Here is a 27,756-nt window from a genome sequence, read left to right as displayed (position 1 = left end):
CAATGGGTGACATGTCCGGTGAGTATGCCGGCCATGCAAGAACTGGGACATTTTCAGCTTCCAAGAATTGTGTACAGATCCTTGCAACATGGAGCCGTGCATTATCCTGCTGCAACATGAGGTGATGTTCTTGGATGTATGGCACAACAATGGGCCTCAGGATCTCGTCACGGTATCTCTGTGCATTCAAAATGCCATCAATAAAATGCACCTGTGTTCTTCGTCCATAACAGACGCCTGCCCATACCATAACTCCACTGCCACCATGGGCCACTCGATCCACAACATTGACATCAGAAAACCGCTCACCCACACGACGCCACACACACTGTCTTCCATCTGCCCTGAACAGTGTGAACCGGGATTCATCCATGAAGAGAACTCCTCTCCAATGTGCCAAACGCCAGCGAATGTGAGCATTTGCTCACTCAAGTCGGTTACGACGACGAACTGGAGTCAGGTCGAGACCCCGATGAGGACGACGAGCATGCAGATGAGCTTCCCTGACACGGTTTCTGACAGTTTGTGCAGAAATTCTTTGGTTATGCAAACCGATTGTTTCAGCAGCTGTCCGAGTGGCTGGTCTCAGACGATCTTGGAGGTGAACATGCTGGATGTGAAGGTCCTGGGCTGGTGTGGTTACACGTGGTCTGCGGTTGTGAGGCTGGTTGGATGTACTGCCAAATTCTCTGAAACGCCTTTGGAGACGGCTTATGGTAGAGACATGAACATTCAATACACGAGCAACAGCTCTGGTTGACATTCCTGCTGTCAGCATGCCAATTACACGCTCCCTGAAATCTTGCGACATCTGTGGCATTGTGCTGTGTGATAAAACTGCACCTTTCAGAGTGGCCTTTTATTGTGGGCAGTCTAAGGCACACCTGTGCACTAATCATGGTGTCTAATCAGCATCTTGATATGGCACACCTGTGAGGTGGGATGGATTATCTCAGCAAAGGAGAAGTGCTCACTATCACAGATTTAGACTGGTTTGTGAACAATATTTGATGGAAATGGTGATATTGTGTATGTGGAAAAAGTTTTAGATCTTTGAGTTCATCTCATACAAAATGGGAGCGAAACCAAAAGTGTTGCGTTTATATTTTTGTTGAGTATATTACTGGATCTCTCATTGGTCCACACCACTGATCTGTATATATTACTGGATCTCTCATTGGTCCACACCACTGATCTGTATATATTACTGGATCGCTCATTGGTCCACAACACTGATCTGTATATATTACTGGATCTCTCATTGGTCCACACCACTGATCTGTATATATTACTGGATCGCTCATTGGTCCACACCACTGATCTGTATATATTACTGGATCTCTCATTGGTCCACACCACTGATCTGTATATATTACTGGATCTCTCATTGGTCCACACCACTGATCTGTATATATTACTGGATCTCTCATTGGTCCACACCACTGATCTGTATATATTACTGGATCGCTCATTGGTCCACAACACTGATCTGTATATATTACTGGACAGCTCATTGGGCCACACATACTCCGTACAATCCACTGAAGCAAACTGGTGGCCATCTTACCACTCCCAACTTATGCAGACCACACATAGACAGCTTATTAGAAGGTGAAGAATTTCAAGTAATAACTGAGCTGATTCACTCATTTCCTTATTTTTGTTCTTCAGATAATGTAAGATTGATCCCTCCTAATCTATGTCTGTCATGATTAGCTATTTGATTTATTTTCTTTCTTTCTTTTATTACTCATATCTCAATGGGACAAATACTCAATTCTAAAAATGATCATTCTTTAATCAAAGTTCATACAAGTGCTGTGGAATCATTAGCAAGCTTATATATATATATATATATATATATATATATATATATATATATATATATATATATATATATATATATGAAATCCCACACAGTACATGGGAAAATCAGCAATTAATCACCAGAAATCTGCACACTTTTCTCAGCTCAGTAGATGAAAGATAAATTAGTAACATAGTTAGTACATGTAAAAGTAAAATGTCAACGGATCATAATGAGGTACATATGTCCTTAGTAAAGTGAATAATTACTGAAATCGCAAAACCATTATCATATATTTTTAACAAATCATTTCAAACTGGGATTGTTCCTAACAGTATGAAAGTGGCAAAAGTGATACCTTTATTCAAATCTGGTAGCAAGCATCTTTTTACTAACTACAGGCCCGTGTCTCTACTGTCACAATTCTCAAAGATACTGGAAAAACTTTACAACAGCAGAGTGGATAAATTTATAGAACAACACAACTTGCTTGATGAAAGTCAATATGGTTTTAGAGCAAAAAGGTCCACGACACTGGCATTGCTCGATTCCATAGAAGAGATCAATAAACATGTGGACCAAAGGGTAATAGTTGCAGGTTTATTTATTGACTTAAGAAATGCTTTTGACACAATTGATCACAATATATTATTTCAAAATTTGGAACTGTATGGGATCAGAGGAGTTGCTCTGAGTTGGATTAAAAGCTACTTACAAAATTGAAAGCAGTTTGTTAAACTTGGGGAATACTGTTCTTCATGTCTGGACATCATTTGTGGGCTACCACAGGGTTCTGTGTTGGGCCCAAAATTATTTATTTTATACATTAATGATTTATGTAAAGTCTCAGATCTGGTTAAAACTGTGCAGATGACACAAACCTGTTTTGCTCAGGGGAAAATCTGCAACAATTATTAACTGATTTAGGAACTGAAATGATCAAGTTAAAGAGATGGTTTGATATTAAATTATCATTAAATTTGTCTAAAACTAAACTGATGTTATTTGGAAATTATAAAAAAGACATACAAATTCAGTTAAATATACATGGGGTAAACACAGAACGTGTCAAAGAGAATAAGTTTTTAGGTGTCATTATTGATGAAAAAATTAATTGGAAAGCTCATATTCAGCATATTCAAATGAAGGTATCAAAAAGTATTGCAGTATTAAATAAAGTAAAGCATGTTCTTGATTGCAGAGCACTACATACTCTCTATTGTTCTTTGGTTGCACCCTACTTGACTTACCGCGCTGAAGTTTGGGGCAACAACTACAAAACTACATTGCAACCATTATTCATTCTTCAAAAAAGAGCATTAAGGACAATTCAGAATGCAGGTTATCGAGAACCACTGTTCATTAAATCTAAAATATTAAAACTTAATGATATGATTTCATTCAAGACTGTTCAATTAATGCACAAAGTGAAAAATAAAGAAGTGCCATTTAGAATTCAAGAATATTTTACTGAGAGAGAAGGAAAATATAATTTACGGGGCCTGTATCATTTTAAAATTGCTGGCGCTCGGACGACCAGGAAAGGTTTCTGTGTCTCCATGTGTGGCCCTAGATTATGGAATAACCTGACGGATGAACTCAAACGATGTCCAAACATCAATCAGTTTAAAAATCAATATAAAAAAAATGATGTTTTCAAGATATGTATCTAATAAAGTACAATGAGTTTTGTGTTGTCAGTTGTAATTGTGAACTTGTACAGTAACATTCATTTGTGTATGTGCATGTATGTATATGTGTATGTGTATCTATGTATATGTATATATATATGTATGTGTGTATGTGTATATATGTGTGTGTAATTACGTATGTGTAGGTGTACGTAGTGTGTGTATACATGTATACTGTATATGTATGTAAATATGTATGTAGACGAAGACACGGTGTTCACTAGATAAGTTTATGATACTGGGATTTGAGTTTGTGTTGTTAAATGTGTTTGTAGCTTGGCCCAAGCAGAGGGTCACCCCTTAGAGTCTGGTCTGCTTGAGGTTTCTTCCTCAATACATCAGAGGAAGTTTTTCGCCTGTGTGTATGTATGTATGTATATATATATGGGGTGGGCATTTATAAGCTTTGCTTCTGCTCACCCCCTTTTTGGTCACACGTGTCACTGTGGAATTGTCTTGTATATCAGTTTTTGTTATTGACGAGTTTGTGTGCCAAAATAAATAATTTCAAGTTAATATATATTATATATATATATACGAGGTCTGTCCAAAAAGTATCGGACCTTTTTATTTTTTTCAAAAACCATATGGATTTGAATCACGTGTGATTGCATCAGCCAAGCTTGAACCTTCGTGCGCATGCGTGAGTTTTTCATGCCTGTCGGTTGCATCATTCGCCTGTGAACAGGCTTTGTGTGAGCAGTGGTCCACCCCTTTCATCGGATTTTTATTGCGAATAAATGTCTGAACAATTTGGAGCTTTGCTGCATCAATTTTTTTCCAGAAACTGTGAGAGACCTCCAGGTGGACACCATTCGGAAAATTTAGATGGCTTTCAGCGACGATTTTATGGGGATTACACAGATTAAGGAGTGCTCCAGCCAGTTTAAAGACCGCCCACAGCGTCTGAGAGCGCGGCGCGCTCCGAACTCCACCGCGACGCGCGGAGTTCCTCCGCTCCTCTTTCCATGACAAAAACTCCTGTAACAGTGGAATGTGCCGTTCATTTCTAAACTGGACACTGTCTTGATCCGGTATGTCGTCTGACTAGCACAGGAATTGCGGAAGACGTGGACATCAGCGCTTTTTTGGCACATTGAGACAGACGTGCGGAGGAACTCCGCGCGTCGCGGCGGAGCCGCATGGCGCAAAGCAACGCCATGATGAAGCCTCACAGGACATGTTCGGGCATGTCCAGCTCATGCACAATTTCTCGGATAGTCACACGACTGAAAAGCAACCCGAAGCCGTCTGAAAGCCATCTGAAAGCTGTCCTGTGAGACCAACACGGAGGTGGTTTTGTCCCGCGCCATGAGCGGCATGGTGGTGCAATCCTCCGCTTCTCTTTCCATGAAAAAAACTCCTGCAACAGTAAAATGTGCTGATGTCCACGCCTTCTGGCTTTTTTGTGAAAGTTAGACGACATCCCGGATCAACAAAGCCTTCACGTTGGAAATGATCTGGTTGTTTGAGCGGGGTTTGAGCCTGTCGATCGGTGCTCGGAGCATGCTGCGCTCTCAGACGCTGTGGGTGGTCTTTAAACCGGCTGGAGCACTCCTTAATCTGTATAATCCCCATAAAATCGTCCCTGAAAGCCATATTAATTTTCCAAACGGTGTCCACCTGGAGGTCTCTCAGTTTCTGGAAAAATTTGATGCAGCAAAGCTCCAAATCGTTCAGACATTTATTCGTAATAAAAATCCGACGAGAGGGGTGGACCACCGCTCACACAAAGCGTGCTCACAGGCGAATGACGCAACCGACAGGCTTGAAAAAAACTCATGCATGCGCACGAAGGATCAAGCTTGGCTGATGCAATCACATGTGATTCAAATCCATATGGTTTTGAAAAAAATAAAAAGGTCCGATACTTTTTGGACAGACCTCGTGTATATATATATATACACAACCCCTGGCAAAAATTATGGAATCACCGGCCTCGGAGGATGTTCATTCAGTTGTTTAATTTTGTAGAAAAAAAGCAGATCACAGACATGACACAAAACTAAAGTCATTTCAAATGGCAACTTTCTGGCTTTAAGAAACACTATACGAAATCAAGAAAAAAAGATTGTGGCAGTCAGTAACGGTTACTTTTTTAGACCAAGCAGAGGAAAAAAATATGGAATCACCCTGTAAATTTTCATCCCCAAAACTAACACCTGCATCATATCAGATCTGCTCGTTAGTCTGCATCTAAAAAGGAGTGAACACACCTTGGAGAGCTGTTGCACCAAGTGGACTGACATGAATCATGGCTCCAACATGAGAGATGTCAATTGAAACAAAGGAGAGGATTATCAAACTCTTAAAAGAGAGTAAATCATCACGCAATGTTGCAAAAGATGTTGGTTGTTCACAGTCAGCTGTGTCTAAACTCTGGACCAAATACAAACAACATGGGAAGGTTGTTAAAGGCAAACATACTGGTAGACCAAGGAAGACATCAAAGCGTCAAGACAGAAAACTTAAAGCAATATGTCTCAAAAATCGAAAAATGCACAACAAAACAAATGAGGAACGAATGGGAGGAAACTGGAGTCAACATCTGTGACCGAACTGTAAGAAACCGCCTAAAGGAAATGGGATTTACATACAGAAAAGCTAAACGAAAGCCATCATTAACACCTAAACAGAAAAAAACAAGGTTACAATGGGCTAAGGAAAAGCAATCGTGGACTGTGGATGACTGGATGAAAGTCATATTCAGTGATGAATCTCGAATCTGCATTGGGCAAGGTGATGATGCTGGAACTTTTGTTTGGTGCCTTTCCAATGAGATTTATAAAGATGACTGCCTGAAGAGAACATGTAAATTTCCACAGTCATTGATGATATGGGGCTGCATGTCAGGTAAAGGCACTGGGGAGATGGCTGTCATTACATCATCAATAAATGCACAAGTTTATGTTGATATTTTGGACAATTGAAAGGATGTTTGGGGATGATGAAATCATTTTTCAAGATGATAATGCATCTTGCCATAGAGCAAAAACTGCAAAAACATTCCTTGCAAAAAGACACATAGGGTCAATGTCATGGCATAGGGTCAATGTCAATGAGCAGATCTGATTTGATGCAGGTGTTAATTTGGGGGATGAAAATTTACAGGGTGATTCCATAATTTTTTCCTCAGAATTGAGTGATTCCATATTTTTTTCCCTCTGCTTGGTCTAAAAAAGTAACCATTACTGACTGCCACAATCTTTTTTTCTTGATTTCTTATATTGTTTCTTAAAGCCAGAAAGTTGCCATTTGAAATGACTTTAGTTTTGTGTCATGTCTGTGATCTGCTTCTTTTCTACAAAATTAAACAACTGAATGAACATCCTCTGAGGCCGGTGAGTCCATAATTTTTGCCAGGGGTTGTATATACATTAACGCTTCTCCGATTGTCTGGGACAAGTGTAAAATGTGATCAGACAAGCAATATGCTCTAATCATTATGTCTCCACCACCACCACATTTTGAAAAACTATAAGACCACAGGCCATGCATTATTTATGTTTTGTATCTTTTAGTGACTTTTTTTTTATTTGGATTAAGGCAATAAGTGCCTCCCTGTATTACCACAGATGAACTGTTTCTGTTGCCACATCTTCTGTAACAAAACTGCAAAATTTTACCACCCACACAGGAGAGTGACAGTATTTTTTCATGAAGTGATATGTCACAGCAAAGTAGACGTGATAAATATTTAATCTGAATCTCAGTCCCAGAAAATGTTGAAATGTAATGATTTTTCTATTTCAGCTGCAATTCTTATACAAACAAAAGAAGTATGACAGGTTTTTATTAAGTGACAAGTCAGAGCAAGTATATGTAATAAATATTTAATTTGAATCTCACTCACGGTTTGTCCGGACAACCAGCTTTTCCTATAGGACAAGTAAACTGCCAGGGTTATTTGTCCTATGGACAAGTACACTAAAAAGCTGTACTTGTCACTAAAAAAAAAAAAAAAAAAAATATATATATATATATATATATATATATATATATATATATATGTGTGTGTGTGTGTGTGTGTGTACTGGTACTATATGATGAACAAAAGTGGATGGATAACAAAAGTCATGATGGATAATACAGAAATAGTGGGGTTTTTTTTAAATAGTTGCACTAAAAGGATAAAACGCCACTTAACTAGCTACAGGAGAGTTTTCCCTGTAATGACAACATTTATTACATACAGCTCTATGAGCTTCAGTCTAATATAAGTAACAAAGCTCATAGCAACAACGCCTAAAGCTCCAAAACTATGCACAAGTAGACCTAATAAATGTCTTAAAAGAGTTTGTCCAACACAAAACATATGGCTACACATGTTGAGTCAATAAGTGACTTATTATTACTGTTATTATTATTATTATTTTTGCCTATATGCTGTTAATTACATCCCATTTCAATCATACTCACAGGTGAAATGTTCGTCCACAGCCTGTCATCTGGCGATTTGTGCAGTTTATAGCTGCACACGAAGGTATTTTTTAACAAAATTACAAAGAATAAAGTTGTGTGCGCCTCATTAAAGATCAATAGAAAAGAGAGTTCAGGAGCGGGACATGGGAGTGGTAATATGGCGGCCAGTTTGCTTCAGGAATATTGGTCAATGAGCGATCCAGTGTTATATAGAGGTCAGAGGGCCGAGTTAAATATCAAAGCGGTCAAACTGTTAAAAACTTGCATCCAGCTCTGTGTCGGCGCTTCAGTGGGTTTTATGTTCTGCCTCCAGGTTGGACTGTGTGCGGGTTCAGAACTGGACCCTCACAGGAAGGGAACTTCAAAACTGGACTCACCCTATTGCCTTGACTGGAGAATTTCTTCACCGAGTCAGCCAGCCCTTGAACAAAGCGGCATAACACATTCTCGTACTCTACACAAGAGGACACATATTTTGGTTAGATGCAGAAGTGAAGCTGTGTGGAGGACATTCAGGAAGCACAGAGACTCACCCGTCAGCTGCCCAGAAGACGCCCCTTCCAGCTGTGACTTCTGCCACTGAAGCCGATGACAAATCTCTTTGTGTTGATGGACCAGGTCAGAGGGCGGATCCCGCCGGTTCTTACGGTAATCTGCAATCTGACAGACAGGTACACGTCACATGGACTGGCGTTAGGATGTCTCCGTGTCCCTCGTGTCCTATCAGGTCTAACACACAATGGAACGGATGTTGACTGCATCAGAGCTGATATCTTATTATTTTGGGATTCAAACAGACATTTGTTTCAGCGTTCGTTTGAAGCTAATCTGCCACCTTAGGACTCCACCAGTAGATCCGAATCCATCATCTTCTGCCAAATTTATTCAGCAATTTTAAAAAAGCTGTTAGGCTTTGAGGGTTTAGCAGAAGCAGAGAAGTCGGGTTTGGGTACCTTTCTCTCCATCCTGTCCTTGTCGTAGTTGAGGAGGCTGAAGCTGTGGAGTTTGTACTGTGGGGGAGCGCTGCTGAGGCGACCGGTCCTGCTGCTGGTTTCGTGTCTTGGTTTGGACCGAGGAGACAGAGCCTGTTTCAGACAAACATGCAGATGTCAGTGTACAGACTCAAGGTTATTTTCAGTGTGATGAGACCTGGACAGCTGGAAGACTTCAGACAAAAGGTAAAATCTGAGCTGTGCTCGGGCTTCAAATTCAAATTTATCAATTTCTATAGCGCCAACTCATGATGACATCACCTCAAGGTGCTTTACACAACACAATACCAAAAACAGAAAAAAATTAATAAAAAGTTAAAAACAATAAAAAGACAAAACATAAAGGAGCACAAGAATAAAAACACATAATAACAATAAAACTAATGATAAAACCAGGAAAACAAATGGGTTTTCAGTCTCAATTTACAAGTCTCCACATAATCCGACTGCTGTATGTGTGCCGGGAGATCATTCCACAGAACAGGGGCACGGTAGGAGAAAGCTCTGTGACTGGCAGACTCTATTCACTCTAGGAACACAGAAAAGTCCTGCACCCTGAGAATTCAGGGCCTGAGCCGGTACGTAGGGCCCGGCCAGGTCAGCCAGATAGGGAGGTGCATGTCTGTGAACAATTTTGTAGGCTAGTAGCAGAACCTTAAAATCTGATCTCACTGGGACAGGAAGCCAGTGAAGAGATGCCAAAATGGGTGTAATGTGGTCGAACTTTCTGCTTCTTGTCAAAAGTCTGGCAGCAGCATTTTGAAACAATTGGAGAGCCCTAATGCTGGACTGCGGTAAACCAGAAAATAGAATATTGCAGTAGTCCAATCTAGAAGAGACAAACACATGAATCAGGGTCTCAGCATCAGCCATAGACAGGATGGGACAAATCTTCACTATATTTCGCAGGTGGAAGAAAGCAGTCCTCGTAATATTTCTAATGTAGAGGTCAAAGGACAATGTAGGATCAAAAATTATCCCAAGGTTCCTCACTTTGTCACTGTGATGTATGACACACGAGCCTAGGCTGAGCGTTAACTGGTCAAATTGATGCCGATGTCTCAGTGGACCAAGAACCATCATTTCAGTCTTATCAGAGTTTAAAAGTAGGAAGATTCTAGACATCCAGCTTCTCACTGATGCATGGCAATCTTCTAAGGATTTTATGTGGATGAGATTACCAGCAGTTATCAGCATGTATAACTGAGTATCATCAGCATAGCAGTGAAAGGTAATCCCAAAACACCACAATATGTGCCCAAGGGGTGCTATATAAAGGGAGAAAAGCAGGGGACCTAAGCCGGACCGCTGTGGAACCTCAAATTTCACGTCACTAAGGTTAGAGGTAGTGTTACTGTACAAAACACAGTGAGAACGACTCAAGTATGACGTCAACCACACAAGGGCACTCCCAGTAATCCCAAAATGATTTTTTCAGCCTATCAAGTAGAATATGATGATCCACTGTATCAAATGCAGCACTGAGATCTAACAGCAACAGAACCACAGTGGTGTCCAAATCCATTGTAAGCAGAAGATCATTCACCACTTTAGTGAGAGCCGTCTCTGTGGAATGATATTTTCTAAAAACAGACTGCAGTGGCTCAAAGAGATTATTCTCAGTAAGATAGTCCACGAGCTGCCCTGAAACCACTTTTTCCAGAATTTTAGAGCAAAATGATAGATTTGATATCGGACGATAGTTTTTCAATACACTAGGGTCAAGATTAGGTTTCTTAAGTAATGGTTTAATTAATTATTATTAATTATTAATTTCCAACACAGTCAGCCCAAGAGTGGGCCAAATAAACAGGTTATGCTTTTTGTCAACATTACGAGCTTCGTCAGTGCCCCTAGTGTGATACCATCAAAAACTGTAAATCTAGGTAACACCTCAGTGGTAATATCCATCCACCTCTATAGTAGGATGCAGTGGTTGGACCATGGCGTGCTGAGATATGCTCAACCTAATATCTTCAATTTTCTTCTCGAAATAATTCAAGTCCTATGCTGAAAAGGCAGAGCGACTAACAGGTGGCCATCCATGAATGAGAACAGTGGTGGGCACAGCTAACCAAAAAGTTAACTTCGATAACAGATAATCAGCTAACTGGAAAATTATCTTTTATAAAGCTAAACCGATAAACCACCCAAAAATGTATTGGAAGCTACAGATAATCAATAACTTTCAGTACTGTCTCCAGTACACTTACAACTACTAACAAGCTGATTTTGAGTTTTAACACCACGATCGCTTCTGGTAGTATCAAAGGTGACTACAGACCCAAACAATGAGTCAGCACTTCTGTTTTTGAGCGTCCCTGCCGGAAGCTCCTGTGTATTGCAGTTGAGAGGAGCAGCGAAGCTCAACTCTACTCAATAACAGCGTTGCCATGAGGCAGAGGTCTTGGAAAGTAAAGCAGTGCTGACTTATGGTTTGGTGTAAATAAAATTAATACAGATAGAACAGATAGAATAACTCCATTAATGTCAATTCTGTCATTTGTACAAAGTTAAAATATAACATATCTTTTAATGTTGAATAATGCACTAATTCTGAAGTTTTGTAACAAACACAGACAGACACCAAAAGGATTATGGGTCAAATGTGCCTCTGCTAACACTGATTGGTTGACTCATTCACTCTATGTAAACCAACACGTTAATGTGAGGTGTGTCGTGTGATGGTGTTTACAAATAAATGTGCTTTTGTAAAATATGCCATTTTTTATTTGTAAAAAAAAAAAAGGCATTTTCAAAAAACAAACAAACAAAAAAAGCCAAGTTGTAATTAGATAACCGTCTGATATAACCGGTGTCACTTCACTTCACTTTTACTTCCCTTTATTTATTCAATGTCTCCAAAGGAGCAATGAGCTGTACAGCAATGGGTATACAGAAAAGTACAAAATAAAAATAAAAGAAAAACACACCAGACATTCAGTACACAATGGGTACACAGTACAGACCTGAATCGATGGAAATGGAACCGAGTTACCTAACGCGATTTACCATCAACCCTAAGTACCTGCTTCTCTCCTCTGGTCAGCATTCAGAACAGAGACAGCCACAGGTACAAAGCAGTGCTTATATCTGTTACTCTTCACTGTAGGAAACCTAAGCCTCACTCCAGATGGCAAATAACAAAATTCACCATGGAGAGGGTGGGCCAGATCAGGTAAGATTCTCTGAGCCTTCCTCCTCACCTGTCTGGAAAACAAGTCAGACAGTGAGGTCTGCTGGGCCCCCAAGATCTTGCTGCACAATTTTACAATGTTGTGACGTGGCTTCCTTGCTTTAATGCTGAGGTTTCTGTACCAGCACATCATCGAAAAAGTTAAAACCGATTCAACACAAGATTTATAAATAGGGTCATTATTGTTCTGTCCACTTGAAAACATGACAACTTACGAAGACAAAACAGATGCTGCTGACCCTTCTTATACAGCAGGTCTGCATTGTCATTAAAGTTCAGCTTGCTATCTATCAGGGTTCCCAGGTATTTATAGTTGTCCACATGCTCCACCTGTTGGCCTTTGATTGTAGTGGTTTTGGGTGAGATCATCCCTTTCCGAAAATCAATAACCATATCTTTTGTCTTGACAACATTCAGCAAGAAGGAGGTGTCAAAATAAATAGAACACTGCCATGATCTACTGGCGCCCAGACACTCAGTATTTAAGCTGGTTTTACACTGTGCGAGTTTTGGCTCTTTTTCAGCTGATTTTTCACTCGTGTGAGAATTTTTTGGATTGCACTGTTTTTCAGCTTAATCCCGCGTCCTGCATCGTATAGTATACATGGAGTAACGAGGTGCGTTTAACCTCTCACGACCACCTCCTGATCGCCAATCGTATGGTCGGATGAAAATCAAACCTGTTTGATATTCTGGTCGGCCGTCGTGAGGGTATCCCGCTGCTGAGGAGCTACAAGTGTCCAACCTCCCACACTGTGCCTGTGCAAACACCAGAGAGCATAAACAGTGATCATCTCTTTGGGAGAGCAGCTTCTGTTTCTTTTTCCCCCCTTTCTTCAACTCATGTAAAGTCTTGTATTGTTTGTTTTTTAAACTTTGATGTCTCCCATCGAGAGTTTTTTTTTATTATTATCTTTTTGCTCAAAAAAGGCAACATCACAGTTGTATTCTGCATTTACAATTACAGTTAGTCCTTTTTCAGTTTTACACAATACAAAACAAGCAAATTAAGAACAGTAACAAACATGAACATTGTATCCGAACTAAGCACTCACAGTCATGGAACACTCATTAGAAAAGGGAAATAAAATGGCGATCAACATGAGAAATTCCTGGATGAGTCATGAAAATTCTGCATGCATAGGAGATATGAAGGCAATCCATTTGTTCCAAATTTCACAGAAACAATCCTTTTGAATTCTCAGAGAGTATGTTAATTTTTCCATTCTATAAATTTCAAATATGGCCTGAAACCAGTTTTCTAACTTTGGAGGTGCTGGGTTCAACCAGTTTCTCATAATTGCTTTCTTACTGGCTGCTAAAAGGGCCTGTAACAGTTTCACATCTCTCCTCCTTTGTATTGTTGACACAAGACCCAAGTACAAATGTTTAAAATCACCGGTCACTTGAGTTTTAAACACTGAAGTTAACACCTTATGAACGTCAACCCAATATTGCTTCAGTTTGGGGCAGTCCCAGAATATGTGCTAATGGTTTGCTTCTGTTGAGCCACATTGTGTCCAACACACAGGGTTTGTATCTTTATATTTGCCCTGGTAGGGTGACCTAAAATATCGAATGACATTTTTCCGACAGTGTTCCCTCCACATCAGGGAGTTGGTGCCGCTGGTCGGCTCTGAGGACTGTCGGCCCGGCCGTCCACGTCTTCGCCGGATTGATGTGTGCCAGTGGTGCTCTCGGAACCTGGGCTTGCTTCGCTGGGTTCCGGACAGTGAGACTGTCATCCCCACTGAGGTTCTTACCCTGGGTCTCCTGAACATCAGATCATTGTCCTCGAAATCATTGTTGATTAATGATTTAATCATGGATCATCATTTAGATATGATTGGCTTGTGTGAAACCTGGCTCAAACCCACAACTCTCCTTCCTCTGAATGAGGCCTGTCCACCAGCATACACATTTAGTCACGTCTCGTGGTGTGAAGCAAGGTGGGGGTGTGGCTTTTATTTACAAATCTAGGTTTTCTTTATTAGCTGTTGGGGGTCACAAATATAATTCCTTTGAGCATCTGACTCTCCGTTACGCCCGTGATGCTAAGTACTGTCAGGGTCATAAAACTGGAGCTCAGCTATGTTATTTTGTCACTGTTTATAGGCCCCCTGGTCCATATTCTGATTTCTTAGATGAATTTGGTGCATTCATCTCTAGTTTGTCAACTAGTGCAGATAACATTTTGATTATTGGTGACTTTAGCATTCATATAAATAAGCCCTCTGATCCCCTTAGTAAATCATTTATGCAAATTGTGGATGCTTTAGGATTCCAGCAATGCACTCCGGATCCAACACACATTAGTGGAAATACCCTGGATCTGGTTCTTGCACGTGGGTTTGCTGTCACAAATATTGACATTTTGCCTCTCGCATCTATAGTCTCTGACCATTCACTTATCAGGTTTACATTTACGCTGCCACATTTAGTGGAACAACAACCTTGTCTACTACTGCGGTGTCATATTAAACCCTCAACTATGACTGAACTTGAGGCCAGACTACCTGATATTTTAGCTTTGAATCTGGAGAATGCTAAATCAGTGGACAGCCTTGCGGATAGTCTAAATTTAACGCTTAAAACTACACTTGATAACATTGCGCCTCCTCTTTTAAGGTCACGCCCTGCTAAGTCACAGTCACCTTGGTTCAATGGTTATTTGCGTGACCTCAGGCAGAAGGCTAGAGGTTTGGAACGGAAATGGCGTTATTCCAAATTAGAGGTGTGTGGCGGGATGCTATTTTAGATTATAATCATGCACTACTGGCCACAAAGTGGACCTACTACTCTGATTTGATCAGTAAAAACAAACATAACTCAAAGTTTTTGTTTGACACAGTCACATTTCTTATTCACGGGCAGCCACCTGTTAGTTGTTCTCCCTTTTCAGCACAGGATTTCTTGGATTATTTTGAGAAGAAAATAGAAGATATTAGGCTGAGCATATCTCAGCACACCTCGGCCCAGCCATTAAAACCTGCTATGGAGGTGGGCGCTACCATTGAGTTGTTACCTAGATTGACAGAATTTAATAGTATTTCATTGGGCGTGCTGACGAAACTTGTGGTGTCTACAAAAAGTATAACCTGTTTATTTGATCCCATACCAACAAAATTGTTTAAGAACCTGTGGCCCACTCTTGGGCCGACTGTGCTGGAAATTATTAATCTGTCATTAACCTCTGGATCTGTTCCTAAATGTTGTAAATCAGCAGTGATTAAACCGTTACTTAAGAAATCTAATCTTGACCCTAGTGTATTGAAAAATTACAGGCCGATATAAAATCTATCATTCTGTTCCAAAATTTTAGAAAAGGTGGTTTCACGGCAGCTCATAGACCACCTCACTGAGAATGATCTTTTTGAGCCGCTGCAGTCTGCTTTTAGGAAATATCACTCCACAGAGACAGCGCTCACTAAAGTTATGAATGATCTTCTGCGAGCAATGGACTCAGACACTACAGTTTTGGTGTTGTTAGATCTCAGTGCTGCGTTTGATACCGTGGATCATCATATTTTGCTCAATAGGTTGGAGAATTTTTTTGGGATTACTGGAAGTGCCCTTGCCTGGTTGACGTCATATCTGTCCAGTCGTTCTCAATGTGTCTTGTATAATGGCACTACCTCTGACCTTGCTGACATGAGATTTGGGGTTCCACAGGGATCTGTTTTAGGCCCCTTGCTTTTCTCCCTGTATGTGGCACCCCTTGGGTATATACTGCAGGGTTTTGAGATTGCCTTTCATTGTTATGCTGATGATACTCAGTTATACATGCCGATAACTGTGGGAAATCTCACTCCCATAAAATCCCTGGAGGACTGTCTTCTATCATTGAGAAGTTGGATGTCTAGTAACTTCCTACTTTTAAACTTTGATAAGACTGAAATGATGGTTCTTGGTCCAGCGAGACATCGGCATCAGCTTGACCAGCTGGTGCTCAGCCTGGGTTTGTGTGTCATACATCATACGGACAAAATGAGGAACCTTGGGGTAATTTTTGATCCCACGTTGTCTTTTGACCTCCACATCAGGGATGTTACTAGGACTGCTTTTTTCCATTTGAGAAATATAGCGAGGATCCGCCCCATCCTGTCCATGGCTGATGCTGAGACCCTGATTCATGCTTTTGTTCCTTCTAGACTAGATTATTGTAATGTTCTATTTTCAGGGTTACCACAGTCCAGCATTAGGGGTCTTCAGCTGGTTCAGAACGCTGCCACCAGACTTCTGACACGTAGTAGAAGGTCTGAACATATCACACCCATTTTGGCATCTTTGCACTGGCTCCCTGTCTCTGTGAGAGCAGATTTTAAGGTTTTGTTATTGACTTATAAGGTTGTTCATGGACTGGCGCCATCTTATCTGGCTGATCTGGTGGAACGCTACGTGCCGGCCCGGGCTTTGCGGTCGCAGGATGCGGGACTTCTCTGTGTTCCCAGGGTGAAGAAGAAGTCAGCAGGTCAAAGAGCCTTTTTGTATTGTGCACCCACCCTGTGGAACAGTCTTCCTGCGACCGTGAGGCAGTCTGAGTCTGTGGACATTTTTAAGTCAAGACTCAAAACCTATTTTTATTCTCTTTCTTATGGATAGTTTTTATTTTTTATTTGTTTTATTCTTTTACTTCTGTTTTTATTTATGTATTTGAATTTTTTTTATTCATTTTTAATTATTTATTCAATTTTATGTTGACTTGTTTTATGTAAGGTGCCTTGAGATGGCTTTTGCTGTGATTTGGCGCATTATAAGCTAATTAAATTAAATTAATTAAATTATGTTCACACATCTTTGTCCTTTCTTCTCTCCACCTTGTGTTCTCTTCCCTCACTGTCTTGCACGACATAGTATCTTTGTTCATTAGCCATACCCCTTTTCTGGATCCTTTCTCTCATGTGCACCTTGTTAAAACCACCTGTTCCTAATTAGTCCACATGCATATAAACCCTCACAGTCTCACAGTCCCTCGCCAGATTGTAGTTGCTTCCAGCACACTATCCAGCCTTCTTGTTCTCTGTCTCTGTCCTGATTAGTCTTGCCATGTACCAGTACTTTGCTCTGAGTTTCTTGACCGCGCCTTTTTGCCTCAGCCTATATGCCAGTGTTTGCTCGTGCCTCAGACCCCTGCCTGGAAATTACATTTGTGCCTTGCCCTGCTTGTACCTCTGCTCCACTATATGACCACCTTTGTACCGAACCTCTGCCTGTAATAAACATGACGACTTCTTACACCTCAAAGCCTGTTTTGGGAGTTTGTACCATGGGTCCACCCACTCCTGGTGTCGGGCAGCTGCCCGTCATGACAATCAAGTGTTTTTGTAAAACTAAGAAATGTAAATAAAGTTTGAAAAAAACGGCTTCTGTTTACGTTTTGCTTCTGGAAACATGATTCCAGCATGTGATTTTTGAATGTACAATGTGAGCAGTCAGATCGCATCAGAGCATCGGGCCGTAAAGTGTGAGAACATAAATCGTGCGCTCTGAACTTTAAACCGTGCGGTTTTGTACAGTTTGAGCTGGAGCCGAATACAACGATTGAAAATATCGTACAGTGTCTGCCCAGCTTTAGGGTGAATACTGCCATGAACATTACTGGCCAGTAGATGGCAGTAGAGACCATGAAAACTTGCCAAAACAAAATTCCAGATAATCCGTGTCTGCTATGTTTAAGCTGCGTGGCATTTAATAAACGCAAACTGAATTTCAGACATTTTATATATATATATTACTCTGGAACAAAGACGAGAGACAGTGTTTGACATAAGCAGGACTCTAAATAGCAAACAGGAATCGATTGCAATGATTCCAATTGAAAATAATGGAGAAGCAACCTGAGCTGCTTCTGGCATTTTTACATACAGTGAGGAAAATAAGTATTTGAACACCCTGCAATTTTGCATGTTCTCTCACTTAGAAATCATGGAGGGGTCTGAAATTTTCGTCTTAGGTTTATGTCCGCTGTGAGAGACATAATCCAAAAAAAAAAATCTAGAAGTCACAATGTATCATTTTTTTAATAATTTATTTGTTTGTTACTGCTGCAAATAAGTATTTGAACACCTGTGAAAATCAATGTTAATATTTGGTACAGTAGCCTTTGTTTGCAATTACAGAGGTCAAACGTTTCCTGTAGTTTTTCAGCAGGTTTTCACACACTGCAGCAGGGATTTTGGTCCACTCCTCCATACAGATCTCCAGATCTTTCAGGTTTGGAGTTTCAGCTCCCTCCAAAGATTTTCTATTGAGTTCAGTCTGCAGACTGGCCAGGCCACTCCAGGACCTTGAAATGTTTCTTACGGAGCCCCTCCTTAGTTGCCCTGGCTGTGTGTTTGGGGTCATTGTCATGCTGAAGACCCAGCCATGACCCATCTTCAATGCTCTTACTGAGGGAAGGAGGTTGTTTGCCAAAATCTCACAATACATGACCCCATCCATCCTCCCTTCAATACGGTGCAGTCGTCCTGTCCCTTTTGCAGAAGAGCACCCCCAGAGTATGATGTTTCCACCCCCATGCTTCATGGTTGGGATGGTTTTCTTGGGGTTGTTGTCATCCTCTCCGAGGGAGATTGACAGTCATCTTGTGTTTCTTCCACTTTCTAATAAATAATCATAACAGTTGTTGTCTTCTACCAAGCTGCTTGCCTGTTGTCCTGTAGTCCATCCCAGCCTTGTGCAGGTCTACAGTTTTGTCCCTGGTGTCCTTAGACAGCTCTTTGGTCTTGGCTATGGTGGACAGGTTGGAGTGTGATTGATTGAGTGTGTGAACAGGTGTCTTTTATACAGGTAACAAGTTCAAACAGGTGCAATTAATACAGGTAAAGAGTGCAGAATAAGAGGGCTTCTTAAAGAAAAATTAACAGGTCTGTGAGAGAGAGAATTCTTGCTGGTTGGTAGGGGGTCAAATACGTATTTGCAGCAGTAACATACAAATAAATTATTAAAAAAATCATACACTGTGATTTCCAGATTTTTTTGTTTTTTAGATTATGTCTCTCACAGTGGACATGCACGTAAGATGAAAATTTCAGACCCCTCCATGATTTCTAAGTGGGAGAACTTGCAAAATTGCAGGGTGTTCAAATACTTATTTTCTTCACTGTAAAACAAACACAATAACGTCTATAAACCCAGAGAATATATTCAAAAGAGTTTTAGGCACGATATACAAAGAGTTTAATGCTGTTGTCCATGTGGAGCCTGATCAGAGCGTCTCAAATGCATTTCTTCTGTCATGACTGTACTGAGGTTACCCATAATGCACTGCTGGGCACAGCATGTCCACCATAAAACCTTCAAAATTAGTGCATTACTTTAAAACTAAAACATATATCTGATATTTTCACTTTATAAAACTTCAGATGTGACGTTAATTTAAATAACTTGTCCAAAATTAGCCTCTGGATGACTTGGGTGATATTGCCAGCACTTCAGTATGGGGTCAAAAGAAATGAGTTTTTTTTTTTCTTTTCTGTGACCAGTTCTCCTTTGCCTGCAGAGGACAGAGTGGTTTCTTTTAGAACCAGCTCTCCTCTGTTTACGGAAGATAGAACTACTACAAAACATTTAACAGGTAGGTACTCAACTGATTTTAGATTTCATAAATGTTTGTAACTATTCAGCTTTGTTTACCTTGTCTGCAAAAATACGTTAGCGGTCTTAAAATTATCGGACCAAAACTTATCAGAATTAGTCCGATAATGGCTTTCAAAGTTATCTGAAAAACTAATTTGATAATGAAAACATTATCTTCGATAATTAGCAGTTAGTGGATTAGCAGAACTGTGTCCACCACTGAATGAGAAATGCTACCATGTCAAACAAAAACTTCTGAGTTATGCTTGTTTTTACTTGATGATGGACCTGGATTACTGATCTGAAGCACTGCTCACCTGTTCCTTCTGTCTCTCTGGAGGAGACATATAGGTGACTGGATCCAGAACCCGCCACATTTCTTTCACAGACTGAAGATCACTTCCTGACAAAGGCTCTCTGATCTTCACCTGAACCTCCAACTTGCCTCCGGTGGGTTTGCGGCCATCCATCACCTGAGAAGACAAGGGTCTCAGCCCTGAAGGGAAAACGATGCTCACACACAGAAGACAAACATGAAAACTCCGTCTATAACTTGTGGGAGATTATCTGGTAATGTCTACATGTGACCACAAAACTGCTGATCTGTGATCAGTTCATTAGTAAGACTTTCTGCCTCACTGTGATTTTCCGGATTTTACATGTCCAGACTCTGCCCCTTTATGAGGGCAGTCTGAGACATGACAGATATTTCCACAAAGTTCATTCTAAAGTCCTTTGGACAAAGAAAGAGTCATTTTGGAGAAAGTGGCATTAGGTCGTTGATATGAACTCGCCTTTGTCTTTGTGTAAGTTGAATCTATATGCAGAATTACTGAAGAAGCAGTTTTTCCAGCAGCAAACTGAGAAGTGTGAAAAACGTGACTTCAGAACGATTCAAAGAGCAACATTCTTCTCATCTGCAGGAAGCCTCCAAAGAATCTCTCCGTAAAATTAAAGAAAAGCAGCACAAAGGATTTTCTACAATTTAATTAATTCAATTTATTTTCATTTATATAGTGCCAAATCATAACAAAGTTGCCCCAAGGTGCTTCACACAGTAAGGTCTAACCTTACTAATCCCCAGAGCAAGAACACAGGCGACAGTGGTAAGAAAAAAACTCCCTCTGATGATTTAAGTACAACAAATTTAAGTGTGAAAAATGATTTTTTTTTTTTTGCCCCTTTTGGGGACTAGATCACAGAGTCCAACAAGCAGACAGTCCCCCAGACGGTTTGTATCATAAGCGCCTTGGGGCAACTGTTTGTTGTGATTTGGCGCTATATAAAAAAATTGATTGATTGATTGATTGATTGAAATGTCAGAAAGTCAGACTTTGCCCTGCGTGTGAATGTTGATGACATTCCTCCCGTGGACCTTCATCCAAGTGGATAAAACTGGCTGAATAAAATGTCTCGTAATTTAATTCCCCCACTAAAACCCAGTATTATCCATAACTTCAGTAGTTTTCCAGTAATCAGAAACACGAGTTGTCGGAGACTGTGTTCCAGAACAATCAAGCGATGGAAGCTGAGCTTGTTGGTCAAGGTGTGAGGAGAAATCAGATTTGTGATGCGTCAGAAACACAGCTCCTGGAGTTTGTTCTATGGTGGACTTCTGGACGACACCGTTTTATATTTCATGTCTGTGCTTTGGTCATCACTCACCTCGACCAGTTCTCGGATCTCGCAGTGGTTTTCTAGAGAATCTAGTTTGAGTTGAGCCGTGCCCACGATTTTGTCCGTCTTAAAAAAGCCTCTGTGAAAACAGTAAATATGAAGACACAAAAGGATTCCATCATGTGTCTCACAGACTGACAGGGGGACTGTGTCCTCCTCTGGGTTTACCCTTTGTGAATAATTTCAAACTTAATGCCTTTGGACTGAACCACTCGTCTGAAGCCGCGGTGGGAGCGGTTGATATTCAGTCTGAACTGCTCCTTGAACTCTGGATTATTGGTGTCCTTGACTGTACTGGTTTTGTCCCTCTGAGCGTCCTCCTGCACACACACCCCCCCATAAAAACCATGTCCGAATATCAACACACAGTCCTTCCACACCTCGACACATCCTTACCACACTGGGAAAAGGAAACTCAAACTTCACACTGGCATCCAGATCGTCAGGTGAGACACCTGCAGGAGACACAGAGGACGATGTGAAGTGTGCAAGCATGCTGAATCTGACAGACAACCTCAAAGACGAACCTGAAGGAGCTGGCAGGTTGACGCCCCTTATGATGTAGAGCATCAAGTCGTTGGGCGCCAGTTTGGGGTTGTTCCTACCAAAGACATTGGTCAGTGTGACTAAGAGCCAAACAGCCTGTCCAGTGAGACACATTGTTGACATCGTACCAGAGCCACTGTGACCCTGACAACCAACATCTCTGCAGCTCAAGAAGCAGTTTTCAAAAATCAGACTTACTGCTTCTGATAAAACATGATCTACCTCAGTGATTTGTTATTTACAGTGTTACTGATTATTCTTGTTTTTATGTTTTTAACATGTCTGAATAAAGACAGACTATGTAACATTCAGTTTATTGAGATGAGCCAAGAAGAACATCTTATTTACTGTCCAGACTATAAATTGCAGAGTTTATTTGTTGTTGTTTTTAAACTGCAACTTGCATTTCAAAGAGGTTTGCATTCTCTCTCTCCATTCATCAGCTCCTCAAAATACTCCCTCCACCTTCTCAACACACTCCTTCCTTAGTGTTTATCTTCTTGTACAGCTCACTGTATAACTTTCCTTCCCCTTTGCCACTTGTCTTTTCCCCTTACGGGTGTTTATTAAACAGTCTTGTATAAAGTACCTCAAAGTGAAACTTGAGTTAAAATACAAGTATGTTACCATAAAATTACTTTAGTAAAAGTTAAAGTCTCTTTTAAGAATATTACTTGAGTAAAACATATGCACTTTAAGTTAAGCACTGAGTAAATGTAAAATCCAAAACAAGTGCAGAGTGAAACAGCGACACGAAAAGAAACTCAGTGTGGTGTCTGGATAAACCAGGAGGGGGCCTCAGCCTCCATAAACAGCTGGAGCAGTTAGTGCTGGTGACAGGATGAGTGAGCAACAGGTGGATGTATATAGCTTCCTTTTTCCTGGAAGAGCCACACACACTTTTCTGTTAAACACAACAGCCAGGCTCTTGTGAAACAGAACAGTCATTTATAGCTACACAGTTGTGCCAAATTTAAGGAAAAACAAAACAAAACAAACAATGCAAGCATCACCATCACCAACCACTGCGAAGCCACCAACCATGGTGCTCTTTGTGCTCTTGAATCTAAAATGCAGCGCCGCATTTACGCAGTGATTCTCTGCAAAAATTTCAAATAAAATAAGTAAAATGAAACAGCCACATAGGCCAGTTTTGTCGGTACTGAAGTTTTCCCCTTAACTCTGAACGTGCGCTGGACTCCACCAGGAGCTAATCCATGTGTATGTGTGTGCGTCAGTGTGCACATTTGGAGTCCAGAGTGCAGATGGTTTTCACCCTCCAGTCTCCTCTTCCTCAGCAGGGGCACAGATTCAACCTTCATCTTTTATTTTTTTGCCTTTTAAACTTGTTTTATGTCAAACACAGCACTTGATGCTGCAAGGGTGAAAGGTGTACTGCTGCGCTCAGCCCGCAGAGGACTGTATCTCTTCCCGGTACAGCGTACCGCTGCGCTACGCCCGTAGAGGACTGTATCTCTTCCCGGTACAGCGTACCGCTGCGCTCAGCCCGTAGAGGACTGTATCTCTTCCCGGTACAGCGTACCGCTGCGCTCCGCCCGTAGAGGACTGTATCTCTTCCCGGTACAGCGTACCGCTGCGCTCCGCCCGTCGAGGACTGTATCTCTTCCCGGTACAGCGTACCGCTGCGCTCCGCCCATAGAGGACTGTATCTCTTCCTGGTACAGCCCGTAGAGGACTGTATCTCTTCCCGGTACAGCCCGTAGAGGACTGTATCTCTTCCCGGTACAGCGTACCGCTGCGCTCCGCCCGTAGGACTGTATCTCTTCCCGGTACAGCGTACCGCTACGCTCCGCCCGTAGAGGACTGTATCTCTTCCCGGTACAGCCCGTAGAGGACTGTATCTCTTCCCGGTACAGCGTACCGCTGCGCTCCGCCCGTCGAGGACTGTATCTCTTCCCGGTACAGCATACCGCTGTGCTCCGCCCGTAGAGGACTGTATCTCTTCCTGGTACAATGTACCGTCGTGTCGGTAAGTGTTTGCCTGCACAGCTAACTAGAGTAGCTCCGTTCTCTCACCTGCAAAACCACCTCGACACGTTTGTGCTCCGGGTCATAAACCAGCTTTCAACCACATTGTCACTTTTTCTTTGCATTTTCACTTTATTTATGTGTAATTTGCCCAAAACCCCATTGAAAATACTGTGGTTTTCCCCCCAGAAGTAGCGAAATTACTTCATATGCATCATATTTTACCCCTTTTGTGCCCGCCCTCAAACAAGACTGCGGTGCCCTATTATGCATACATTTATGGCCTAAAACATCTTAAACTAAGAGGTTAGAAAGAAATGCACCCCTCGTACAGTTGTCATTGAGAAGGAAACTATCTACAGACATCAAAACTGGTTTTTGCACCTGGATTTAAACATGTTTATTTTTACTGGACATTTTAAAATGGATTTGAATGGGAACCTGCTCATCTTTGGAGCCTCAAGTGGCCAGTCAAGGAAGTGCAACTTTTTCGTCTGGGTGGAACTTCATCTGAGACCATCCAAGCTTACCGCTTGGTTTGCGCCAAATGAGTTAAAAAAAAAAAAGTCTTTCCATGCAAAACGGAAAATAAGGTGAACCAATAGATAAAAATGCGCAATCAAATGAACAGAAAGTCTGTTTTACTGTATTATGCCTTCTCTAGAATTAAAGTGACAAAACAAGAAGCAAAACATGAGCTGGATTAGTTCCACTCTCACTAACATTATGAGTGTTTTATGTTAAATTAAACTGACTACAAATAAAGTGGTCTAGAGGTAAGAGCAGTTGGCTTGTGATCAGAGTGCCCTTGAGCAAGGCACTTAATCCACAAAAATTGCTCCCAGTGTGCAGCTGAGACTTTGAGTGTTGAAATGAAGTTTATTTACTTTAGAAGTAAAACACATTCAATCCTGTGAGCTGGGACATGCTGCTTCTGACCTGATGGTGGTGAACTTTCTCTCCTCGGTGCGGCACTTTGGGACCGGATGGCCCTGAGCGTACGCATTCTTCAGTATGTCCAAGTTCTTCATGCATTCATTCAGCAGCTTCTCAAACCTGCAGAGGACAGACGTGGGTTCATCTGACAGAATGTCACATGTCAGAACAACAACATCCAAAGCCCACTCAGGAACATGACGCTGACACGCCTACTCACTTTATGAGGGCACGTGTGAGTAAACAGGACATGGTACAGGTCACGTGACATGGAAATGCTTGGAGTATATGAAAAGCTTAAGGAAAAAAATGCACGATGACAGCGTTCCACTGATGAAGTTTTCTGCACAAACGGCTGAACTCATGAACAGGAATGATTCTTTATTCTGATTTCCTCCTCACGGAGGTTTCCAGAAAGAACATCATCCTGTTTTCCAGGCCGCCACATTCCATCATGTAAGTTCTGTGCCTTCAGGGAGTGTCGCTGGGCACATGGTTACGCTAGAGTGGCGACATGATGAGTCGGGGGGAAAAAAAAACAAAACAGTCACGTGACTTGTGGTGCCATCTTGGTCCCAAAATAGCGTTGGCTGTTAATGTGTCTGTATGTAATTCCAGCTATTTTATTTATTTATTCTCTGAAAATGCCGGGTTGTTGTGCATATGGAGGCACAAATAGACACAAATAGGGCTTCAACATGTACAGATTCCCTTCAGATCCAAACAGAAGAAACATTTGGGAAAATAAAGTCAGTCGTGTGGGATGGAAGCGACTTCATCATCAAAGCTTTGAGAGGTAAATTTATTGTTCAGTCCCATGTCCAGTAAAACTCACCTAAACCGTCATCGTATAAACTGGATATTCACAGTCACCAGACACAAAAAAGTCCCAAAGTTTTTGTGTTGTTTTCCATGTAATAAACACCATATATAATGGATTTTCACTCACACTGGATAAAATGTCCCGTCTGATCACAACGTATTTCCATTGAAAACCCCGAGCATGTGGGACCGGAGTCATTTCAGTGATTAAAAGTCCGACCGTTTATTTTTTCAAACAGCCTGACGTGCACCTGTTAAATCAGACACAAAAGACTGTGATATGACACTTTGCTGCTTTTAATCCTTCGTGTCTCATCATATTATAACAGTTTTTACAGTGCGCACACTGATAAATGGATCAGAAAAGTCTGCAACTTTACAGCAGGAAGACGGTAAAAGAGGAAAATGTTCAGCACAACTGGAACCAAAATGGCGACATGTTCTGAGTTGACGCCACTCTCTGAATTAAGGCACTCTAGGTTAGGCCAACTGTGTGCACGTTGCTGCACCCAAACATTAAAGCATTAAAGTTTACCATCACCGATGGTTCACAGTGGGAGTGGAACTTCAGCTGGTCTGATTAATGTGTGTATTTGTATTTTCTTTCGCACATTTTCACCTTTTCTTTGCCTTTGACCAAAATGAATATCACAACCTACATGTTTGTTTGATTACAAACCACAAGAGCTGTAACTGGGTTCATATTTTTGGCTTCCCTCATCCAGAGGACCTGATTAACGGCCCCAGTGATGCTGAGCTCAGACATTACATGAAACAAGAGTTATCAGGAGATCACATGTCCCCCCGGTCCCCACAAATCACTCATGCAAAGTGTCGGGGGATCACCCAAGTACACACTGATGATAAATATGAATGAAACTGGTCAACTGGTTCTTGAGATATCACACCACTGAGCAAACACGGACGGACAGACAGACTGATATGCTGAGTGCTACATCCCCCTGTATTTTATACTGAGGGATAAAAAAAAACATTGCTTCACATCCCACTTTAGTTATGCTGAAAAGTTAAAAGAATTAAACTTATTTTTATATGACTCATCAATTAAACGTAGTCCAGAACTAAAATTTAGGCCCAGAGGAAAACTGATTTAAACCATTTAGATGTTATAGTAATAATGAAGCCGTCTGCTCTGTATCAGTCTGATCCCATCAGATCTCTGAAGCTAAGCAGTGCAGGATCTGGTTAGTACTTGGATGGGAGACCTCTTTAGAACACCAGTGGCTGTGTGTGTTTCTCCAGGTGATGCTGGAGTTGTGTCAAGGAAGGACATCCGGAGTAAAAAAAAAGAACACTGTGATAAACATTTTACAAACTCAGTGACAATCATGATTACAGAGTTCAACACTAATACCACAACACCCCCCAATGATGAAATCTGCGGAATTCCTCGGATCCGCGGAGTTTTCACTGCCCTGTTATCAGCGCATTTTACATCATATCATCCTCAGAAAGAGATTTTAGGCATAATTTGGGGGAAAAAATGGGTCTGCATTTGTGTTTTTAGTTTAACCACAGTGAGGACACTCACAGAGACACTCAGAGCAGACAGAAAATAAAATTTTAAAAATATGTCTATAAAACTCTGCTCTTTTCTCACTGTGTCGTCACCGCGGCACTGTGAGACACTCAGACACAGAGGGACAGATACAGAGGGACACACATGGGGACAGACACGGAGGGACACACACAGGGAGACAGACACAGAGGGACACAGACACAGAGGGAACAGACACAGGAACTTGCTGCGAGAAGAAAAAATACAGAGACGTTATTCTAAAAATTGATTTTTGAATGTGATAAATTTTATATTGTGTTTCCAGCCTTGATTTTGATAATCATGCTGATATTTTCACATCAACCATGTCGACAACATTTACACCCAAAGATGTTCCTTACTTTAGAGCTTCTGCCACGTTACCCAATTCTATGAACTGCTGAGAGAAGCCCAGACATTTCTGCACATGAAGACAAAAGAGGACAGTGTGAGACCAAAGGGAAAAGCAGGAACCATACAAGTATCTTTATTTTCCAGGCTACACGGCATCCTGAACACTGGGGTGGGAGCTTCCACACAAA

General features: G+C 41.2%; 1 protein-coding gene across 1 annotated transcript in view; it reads right to left on the bottom strand.

Annotated features, from left to right (window-relative positions):
• The window catches only part of cc2d1a (coiled-coil and C2 domain containing 1A), a 76,738-nt gene that overhangs the window by 8,117 nt on the left and 40,865 nt on the right, over nucleotides 1-27,756 (bottom strand). Inside the window, exons 17-26 of the mRNA XM_034187729.1 lie at nucleotides 27,577-27,635; nucleotides 24,838-24,954; nucleotides 21,891-21,964; nucleotides 21,760-21,818; nucleotides 21,532-21,683; nucleotides 21,352-21,442; nucleotides 20,004-20,159; nucleotides 8,874-9,005; nucleotides 8,454-8,580; nucleotides 8,298-8,374 (exon numbers count right to left, since the gene is read on the bottom strand). Of these exons, the coding sequence (XP_034043620.1) occupies nucleotides 8,298-8,374; nucleotides 8,454-8,580; nucleotides 8,874-9,005; nucleotides 20,004-20,159; nucleotides 21,352-21,442; nucleotides 21,532-21,683; nucleotides 21,760-21,818; nucleotides 21,891-21,964; nucleotides 24,838-24,954; nucleotides 27,577-27,635 (1,044 nt within the window). The remainder of the gene's footprint in view (nucleotides 1-8,297; nucleotides 8,375-8,453; nucleotides 8,581-8,873; nucleotides 9,006-20,003; nucleotides 20,160-21,351; nucleotides 21,443-21,531; nucleotides 21,684-21,759; nucleotides 21,819-21,890; nucleotides 21,965-24,837; nucleotides 24,955-27,576; nucleotides 27,636-27,756) is intronic.

This window comes from Thalassophryne amazonica, chromosome 15 (assembly GCF_902500255.1).
Source record: "Thalassophryne amazonica chromosome 15, fThaAma1.1, whole genome shotgun sequence".
Classification (NCBI taxonomy): Eukaryota; Metazoa; Chordata; class Actinopteri; order Batrachoidiformes; family Batrachoididae; genus Thalassophryne; species Thalassophryne amazonica.
Note: the sequence above shows the minus strand (reverse complement) of the source record. Positions and strands in the feature narration are given on the sequence as shown.